The 9,026-nt window shown below is 47.0% G+C and overlaps 2 protein-coding genes across 2 annotated transcripts; one reads left to right on the forward strand and one right to left on the reverse strand.

The window, feature by feature from the left end:
* The first annotated feature begins 2,786 nt into the window (after positions 1-2,786).
* On the forward strand, positions 2,787-3,667 carry LOC118509255. Its single transcript, XM_036049590.1, has 4 exons — positions 2,787-2,904; positions 2,981-3,148; positions 3,213-3,371; positions 3,437-3,667. The coding sequence occupies exons 1-4, from the start codon at positions 2,830-2,832 to the stop codon at positions 3,584-3,586; spliced, it is 552 nt and encodes a 183-aa protein (XP_035905483.1). The 5' UTR covers positions 2,787-2,829; the 3' UTR covers positions 3,587-3,667.
* Positions 3,668-6,529: 2,862 nt separating this feature from the next.
* LOC118514598 lies at positions 6,530-8,184 on the reverse strand. The gene is made up of 2 exons (XM_036061595.1): positions 7,583-8,184; positions 6,530-7,518 (listed from the first exon to the last, which is right to left on the reverse strand). Exons 1-2 carry the CDS (start codon positions 8,071-8,073, stop codon positions 7,179-7,181), a joined length of 831 nt encoding a protein of 276 aa, XP_035917488.1. The 5' UTR covers positions 8,074-8,184; the 3' UTR covers positions 6,530-7,178.
* Between the last annotated feature and the right edge of the window lie 842 nt (positions 8,185-9,026).

Here is a 9,026-nt window from a genome sequence, read left to right on the forward strand (position 1 = left end):
AGATAGCACATCCGTCCGCGGTCGGTCATCGGCTGACTCACATCAACCCGCCGGCCGTCGTCGGAACGGATCGGACCACCCCCCTATTTCCATTGGTGGCGGACATGGGACAGCTTCCGTTGGTTGCAACTGCCTGCCTAACGCACGCTGACATCGCGCTTGGTCCGTTTCGCTTCGTACAATGTTTGCTCAGCCTCATCACCTTACTGTCGCTCGCCGTTCCTCCTTCCACTTCCATCCCCACCTCCTCCTAAAACTCTTCTAAACGATCGTGAAACGCGGCAGTGAGTAATATTGTGTACGAGCCCCATGCCACTTACTTGCTTGCCGCATTGTTTCGCCGCCCGACAAGAGAGCGCGCACGCTTATTTGTGTCGCACGTCTTCGCATGGTCGCGGTGGCGGCGCTTTTCAACCACCCCGTCGACCACCCTTGCTCTCCCGGTCCTGTCTTCCTGCTGCTGGGTGCTAGACGCTCGATCACGCCTGTTCATCGCACAAATGACCACCGGCGAAGCAGCAGCGATGCGTTGTGTTCGTGTGGAATCGCACTGTTTGCTGCATATGCGGTCTAAGTGGGGGGGGGGGGGGGTGGTCGGGAAAACCACCCCTCACCCCCCCCCCCTCCGCTACCCCTCACATCCCTTTTGCTTGCTAAACAACACCCGCTCTCGACTCCATGAACGAGGTGGGTTGGGGTGGGGGGGGGGCGGCGTTCGACATCGACAAAAGAACGCGGACAAGTACGTACGTACACACACACGGCAACATTGTCGTAATTATGGCTCGGTTCCCGGCGCGGCGCGTGGAAACGTGCGATGGTGCGATTTTGAGATAATTTTTCATTCGCGACGATTCGCGCGGGGTCGGGCACACGCGCGCACGAGCGACCGCTCACACACACACGCACACACCGCAACAGTGTTTTCTGTTGCGCCGTGATTCCACCCGAGGCACTGGTGTGATTCCTTTCGCTGTTTTTTTTTTGTGTGTGTTATTTATTTTATTTGCCCGCGCAGGTGACCGTTTGATTGAAGTTTTTGCTGCACGAGCGTGATTGAGCCCCACGGGTGGGTGGGTGGAAGGCAGTGGGGTGGGGTGGGTGATCTAATGCAATTAGTGGCCCGGTCTCGACTGGTGGGCAAGACGAAACAACCACAATGGAGGTAGCACGGTGGGTAGGGCAGAAGGCCCCGCCGGTGCTAGAAGTTTGCCGGCAGTTAGGAACCGTGATTGATGGCCGATACTTGCACGGGTAATTTTTCACATTACAAACGTCCGACCGCGCTGACGACTGCGTGCGAGTACAATTTGCGCCCTGCAAGCCGAAAAAAAGGAACATACACACAACAGAAGGAACCTCCGAAACCATTTGCACGCGCAGTAAGTTTCGGAGGTAGGTTGTGTGCGTGTTTCTAACATGCTAGAAAATTGTAGTAAAATTGAAATAAACCACCGATATTATGGCTTGTTTAGCTGTGGCTTCAATATCAGACAGTTTAGGAAAATTCACATTGACTTTGGAACTAAAAAAAAATTTAGCCGTGAGCGACTGTTTTATATCCCCCATCCTAACAATTATTTTTTAAATGTCTCTTCACGACACTTATCACAAGTAAAATAAATCTCTTCAAGATGGGTAAACTATCTCAAGATGTTTAATTAAGTTGTTCTCAATTATTTGTCCTTTTTTGAAAAAAATGCTGCTCTTATTGTCCATCTGCTTCTAACAAGAAATACCTAGAATTACTATTCAATAACTGGGATAGAATTGAAAGTTATTCCTGATGCTGATCAACATTTTTGTGCTGTTAAATGTTTTATTTACATTCTTCACATATTACATATCACATATCATTTTTTATTGTGGTTTCTTCTCCTTCTTTCTTGGCAATACAACCTTGAGAGGCTTGACCTGCCATTTCTGGCTCTCTGTGACTTGATTCTACCCGTAGCAAAGTAGTTAGCCCTACGTACGGAGAGGAAGTCTGAATGGGATTTGAACCTCGGTCCTGTCGTGTGAAGACAGGTGCCGTTTTCGTCTTGGCCACTGGACCGCCCCAATGGTTTATGGTGGTTTAGTTTGATTATAATTTTTCCAGATGAATTTTGATGAGCCACAAATCGATTTGATTAAATAATTATGATGGAAAAATGCCTTTATGTCATTGGCGAAAATTCTACTACGCGAAATAATAGCCATCTTTAATTGAGGAAGAAGCATTAGCATTCTCTATGATATTGATCGCTTGTAAGTTAACTAGATCGATCTATTTATAAAAGAATCACTTAATAAGACTTGAAAATCTACAGAAAGTTAAAGTTCTGAGTGCGCATACCTTTAATTTCATGAGGTGGTCTTAATCTTTCATGTCACAGTAATCGTGTTTCATTGTTGGGCGATCATTCACTCTGCTTCTAATCGAGCTTAAAGGATACTTTTTTTCAAAAATTTCCTGATTGCTGGAATGCTTTCCGTCAGGATATTAGGCTTCTAATTTTTGATGATCGTTTCAGACGACTCAACGCATCAGCCATGAAATTTAAACGATCCTATCGCAATGAACAACGTCTGGCAAAACTTTTCCACCACGAATACCGGAAGCGAAATCCCACCAGCTAACCTACATCTCGTAATGTAACGATCAGATCTCAGCGCATGTTCCAAGAACCATGTTTTGATGGTAAAAGCGCACCAAAACATGGCTTCACGGCATGTTCGATCAAGATAGTACCAGCAGTTAGTAGCTCACCATTCACGCTACACGCGCGCCCACTTTTAAGGGCTCTATAAATATTTCAAACAAAGCGGCCGTACCAGACAATAGCAATGGCAACTTTGGCTTGTTTGCTCAGACAGGTGCTGTTCAGTGTGGTGTTATTGCTGTTGCTCAACTTAGCAAAGGTTGCGGGCGATTAACCAGTGCCGCATATACCAAAAAGAGCCTTTATTCTACTTTTACAATCGTTTCCACTTTCAGGGTGAGTTTGCACTACAGTTCGGTGAATCCTTTAAACCGTGTCCGGATGCCCCGGAAGAGTCACTTATGCTGGACCTGTCCGAGCTGCAGGTCATACCGGACGAAAACGATAGCATGGTGCTGAACGGCAAAGTACGCCTGAACCGCGCACTTGAGAGCCCGATAGAGGTAAGCGAAAGGCGGATGGCGAAAGTTTTAAGCTAATAAGCTTGGTTCTACGTTCCAATGCAAGATAAACATTTACACCAAAAGACTGGAGCAGGGCGACTGGAACGATGGGCTGCTGGGGCGCAAGGTACTTGACATTTGCCCACTGCTGCAGGTCAGCACCGAACCGTGGTTCGTTATCACCAGTGTGATGGGCAAAAAGGACTGTCCCTTCCCGGAAGGTGTAAGTAGCGGGCGATGGGTGGGATGAAGGGATTGTGTTTCAGATAGTAAATATCTTCTCGGCAGCACGAGGAATCCTTTGAGATGCTTCCGGTCGGTGACTTTGGGATAGAGATACCGCCGGAATTTGTGGGCGACTGGAAGGCGTTCTTTGAGGTGACTTCCCACGGCCAAATGTCCTGCATGATGGCGGAGTTTAGCATCGTGGAGGTGTAGAAAGCCCCCTCCAAAAAAAAAAAAACTCCTCCCTTTCGGAGAGACGTAAACGAAGTACAATAAAAGAAAGCTTTTCTACACTCGAAATTGTCTCTTTTTAAGGATGTTCGAGGGAACGTCACAGCTTGCTTGCCAATGTCCTACCAGCCCGTTTCAGAATTGCAAATAGTGTGCCGCGACGAGTCTTCAGGTCGCAGGGCAGTGACTCAAGCGATGAGTCTTGCTACTTTAGTTTCGGGATAACCCACCACTCCAAAGCTCTTGGTGAGATGTCCCCCCCAAACAAAAAAATCAGTCTTGGGAAAAGGCCAGGAAATTGCGAGAACTGTCGCGATTGTGTCTCACTCATCATTTGCGTTTCAAATTGATTTCAGTGGTTAGGGATGCTGCCCACCACAGCGAAGCTAAGAAGCGGCCCGTTAGGCACGTCAGTGCGCCATACTTTCTCTGTGGAGGGCGTTTAGGTGCGTGTATCAGCACACAGCAACAAAAAAAAAAAAAGGTGCCAGTGACACTTACGTAAGCGTGTAACTGTCCCTGCTGCTCGGTGAATGCAGATGAGCCGGACAACTTCCCGGACCTGATGGTGATGCCTGAGGTTGGGGGACACTGGGCTCTGCTGCGTGAAAGAACCCGGACTCTCACGGGCTGGACGGAGTGGTCGTACATTCCGATCGGACGGAATGCCCGGTTTAAATATTTATGTCTCATCCCCAACGACGGGACAACGGACCGATCGCCGTCGTCGATCGAGGCCAAGGTCCAGACGATCGCCCAACCAATCTCTCCAAGGGTAGCCGACGATGAGTAGCGGTGAAATTCGAATACATTTTTGCCGCTGCTGATAGGGCGTAATTCTAGCACTGATTATGCAATGCGAGACTTTGTAGGGACAATGTTTTTCTTTAAAATGTCGGAAACAATATTTAAGTAAGTTGTGAAGGCGAGAACGACGGTAAGTTAATGACCCAAGAAACGTCCGTTGGGAAAGGCTCGTGAGTGTGTCTCCATTGGCGTTACGCGTCACTGACGGCGGTCCATCCAGAAGGCTAACCTCCGATGACCTCTCCGGGTACTGTCGACAACCGCTGTGACTCCACACACACACACACACACGTACGCTCGCCCTTCCTCATTCTTGGGCCAGAAAGTTCTCAAGTTCGCGATTAGCTGACGAAGACATCGGCAAAGCGACCAACCGGACCGGCCGAGCCAAATCTATGCGACGTGCGACCCACGGGCACGCAAAACCAAAGTCCGATTGTGGCAGTCCCCGATCCACCCCCGGGTACGTGTATGTGTGACCATGGTTTGTGTGATCATTAGAATAACAAACGTGTGCGGCCCGAACGAAGCGCGTGTGCCGATCGGCTTACCGCCCCGGCAATGGAAAAAGGTTAGCTGCGTTTTCTTTTTGTGTGTGTGTTTTTTTTTGTGGGGTGGTGTACTACCACCCCATTTCACCCCGTCTCTCTCTCTTATCCCCTTCTCACTCCCTCGCTCCAACCACCAAAGCACTTTGGCCGCTTACAGTGTGAACATTGTCAGGGCCTTCGCTTCGATACGCGATGAGCTCGCGTACGGTAACTGAAGCAGATGAGGTGGCGTGGCGAGTGGCTGCGGGACGGGGTTAGAGCGCGCGAAAATTATAACAATGTAAATGAGTTTATAAATAATTTGCTTTAATTGAACCGGGAGGCGAACCCGTGTGCGCGAGAGCGTGCGCTCGTGTGCACGGAATCGCAAGTGCGCCACGAGCGGCATCGCGCAAACATCCGTTTGTCGCATTCCGTCGTTCTTTCCCCCGAAGTGGTAGGGACGATGGGTGACAAGGCACCAAGAGGAGGGGGAAGGGTAGGTCTTTGCTGGTTGGTGAGAATTACGCTACCGCCAGCACTATTATGTTTTCGATCAGGGTGTATGATACGGGTCGATTTAATCGGCGAACACCATTAATGCAGGGAAAATGATGCAAAGAAGATGATTGACTATTTTTGTTGGTGTGTAAATAGATAGGACATTAAAGAGAATTTTCTATTTATTTGTTAGTAAGATTGGATTGCTGATTTCTATATTGAAATACATTTAAATTTGAATGTGAAAGTTTGAAGAAGGTTCAAAGCGGTTGAATACGGTGTTCATTCGTTCATGCTGAATTCATTTCAACGTCAAATAACAGTAGAAACTACTACTAGTACAATCTAAAATTAGAAGTATGGGCTACAATCCGTATCCGTATAATCCGTGTCTTGTTTATCGCTTCTCCTGTTTGTATTTGCTCCAGGAGAGTTTGCCTTCAATTGACTAAGGTCCAGGTTTATGACAACAAATTGTGGTAACATCAGCTGTCAAGCACTCAGATGAATGATCATATTCGGTTCAACACTCGACAACAAATGCCCTAGGTAACCCAAGGATAGTTATTTCTTCTGTTCAAAAAATTAGTTTGAACATACTTCGAAAAGTAAGAGAAAAACTCTGCAAATTTTCCTGCTCGTAGTTTAATACGAAAGAACCATTAAGAGCTATCGCTTCGCAAACACACATCATCCACACAAACACCTTTAAAACGGTGAGTGAAAGACTGCCGTGCGCTGTACAAAACATGCCACGTTCGTAGTCTAAACAGTGCCAATCAGTGCCACCGGTTGAACGGCCACGGACGGCGACGACATTCAGCGATGCGAAACGGGCAAGAATGCAGCCAAAGTTTGTTATACAAAGTACTGCACTGCAAACCCGGGGCGAACGTGCGCTGTGGCGTGTGTCAACGGATGCACTATTTCGACCCACCACCGCGCAACCGTTCTCGCCATCGCACCCGCTCCGCCACTTTGCCGTTCAGCCGGCCTCGGCTGCTTCCACCACAGAACGGAACACGTTTTGTTTTTAATTTAAACCTCGCAAGAAAGAAAAAACGAATGTTTCGAGTCGGGGAATTCATACGGAAGGTTAAAGCTGCAATCGACGGAAAACCCACCTTTTGCTGGAATTTGTACTTGAAGCAGAAATGAATTCCGTAGCTTATATAACAGGTCCAGGTCCTGCCGAGGACGGCAAATGCAAACGACAGGACAGACCGACCGGAAACATTTCACTTTCACAGTTGAAGCAAACAGGCACACCTCATCGTCCTTAATTTGCATGCGCTTGTGATCATAAGAAACCGAGATGTCGATGGGTCACGTTTTAGGCAACGATTTTACGGTAAAACTTTTGATCGATTTCCTTGAAGCTTGCGAGCTGCATTTCTTGCTATAAATCGTTCGCAGCTGGCCAGGCAAAGGTTGACCAAAAATTATGCACCAAACCCCCCACTCGTGCCAATCACCGACTCAATGCTAATTGAGTTTGGTTACCTTTCGCCAAACCCATTAGCTCGCCTGACCGGCTTGGTCCGCGATGTCAACGTAGAACAACACGGGGGCGTTTCCTGATGAATTATTCTCCAAACGTTAACATTCAGGCACTGCCAGGCCGTTCCAAGCACTCTCCTCTTTCGCTGGGTGTGATTTTTGTTTATTTTTCTTTCTGATGTCCTCCCGCCTAAGGATGGACCGAGCAAAGGAGGTTCATTTGCATACCCAAGTTATCAATAGAAATGGACGCACACTTCGAGAAGTTTCGAGCGACTTTCGGTAAGCGAATCGATCTGCTGCTCCGGTATGACTAGTCCTACCCCGGCATGATGTATCAGGGCAGCATCCTGTGAATTGTGCAGCGGTACGATTTCTCCACTGAACGCAACAGCGTACGGGAGCAGTCTGTTCGGATCGTTGCGGCCAGCCTCCATGGTGTAATGCTGCCGGTGGCTACCACCCGCATCCGGTCCGGTAATCCATAGCAAAAGTCGATTAGAGCCTTGCAGCGAGAATTTGGCAGACATCAGCACAAACGGGAGCTTATCACGGTGCTTTCCATCACCAAGACCTCTGCAAATCAAAACAGGTGCAATGAACAATCTTCATTAGCTTTAATATCTCAATAACAACTCACCTTATTTTTCCACTAACAAGATACAGCTTATGACACCGTGGCTGTTCCGCGGTTTCGGTGTACGGATCGATCAGCACCGTCGTTGGTTCACCGGGCCACACCGTATCCACCAGCACCTCCTTATGGTCGAAGGTGATGTGCGTGGCAAACATAAACAAACAGCAGGGCTGCCGACAACGTCCAGCCGGACACGGGAACGGTTGACGGGAGATGGTGCTATCGTCGAGGTGCAGAATATCGGCCCCTTTTTCTTCGACGACTTCAAACGCACTCCATAAGCTTTCGGGATGTTGGCGATTTGACTTGAACAGTGCGCTATAGATTGGGGATTTAGTACGATCGAGCAGTTCGCTTGGTGGTTCCGTTGCCTCAATATTGTCACCATCGGAGTCCATCGTTTTGGGGGGGGAGGGAAGGTTTGATAAATTTAGCTGGTTAATTTGTGTTTGAAGCTGTGATGATTTCGAGACAGATTTTTTGTTGGATGCCATTGAGACTACTTGGATGATTTTCGTGACAGTTTCGGCGGATGATTATTCAAAAGCTACTAAGATGAACAGAAAGCTTATTTATCCATGGTCTTACCTTGATGCAAAAAGAAATCAATTCCAATCGAGGGTTATAAGGCCTCTCAGACTTGTAAAACTACTGCTGGACTAACTTTTTTCTGATGAAGTTTTGGTTATTGCTAGCGGTGACGGTTTGAGTTAATTTATGTTGAATTTAGAGTTAAACACCAAAGGAGTTAGTCGTCCGATCCGTCTCTTTTTTCTGGAGAATTCTCCAAGACTCGCTACTAAGATTTCCCGAGAAACTGAGGTCTAGGAAGTTCTACATCTATGTCTAGGAAACATCTGCAGAAGGTGTTAGATCTTAGGGCAACTTAAAATTAAAAAAAAAACACAATTCCACAAATCCATGATTGTCATCTATCATCCTGACTTGAATAATAAATAGTCTTATCAGTGAATAGATTGGTTTTGCTTCACCAGGAATAGCCTCGCCGAATTGCTCAGTGAATAGAATTAATGCTTAAACACAAAGTTTGAGAAGGTTCATACAAAGTCATTGAGATCAATTAAAGAGGTGATTTCAACACTGAAGAAACATTGATGTCTACATCAATGATCACAACTCTAGGCTACTGAACGTTCGATCTACTGTGATCTTACCCTTTATTCTACTATCATTATGACACAAGAGTATAACGTTCCCGTTACGATCGAGTCCTAGAGAAGCTCTGATGATCTTCTCGCTGCTGACTCCATCCTTAAGGTCTTAGGGCTATCGGGTGCTCTACAATCCATACCCTCTAGTCCTTTTTTACTTCTTTTTTATTAATCACAATGAATTGATTCTGCACTCTCAAAAAAAAAACTAAGTCGAACCAATCCGTCCAATTACCAACAGGATGTTGAATGGCATTTGTACTTCATTAGCGATT

Source organism: Anopheles stephensi, chromosome 3 (genome assembly GCF_013141755.1).
Source record: "Anopheles stephensi strain Indian chromosome 3, UCI_ANSTEP_V1.0, whole genome shotgun sequence".
NCBI classification, from domain to species: domain Eukaryota; kingdom Metazoa; phylum Arthropoda; class Insecta; order Diptera; family Culicidae; genus Anopheles; species Anopheles stephensi.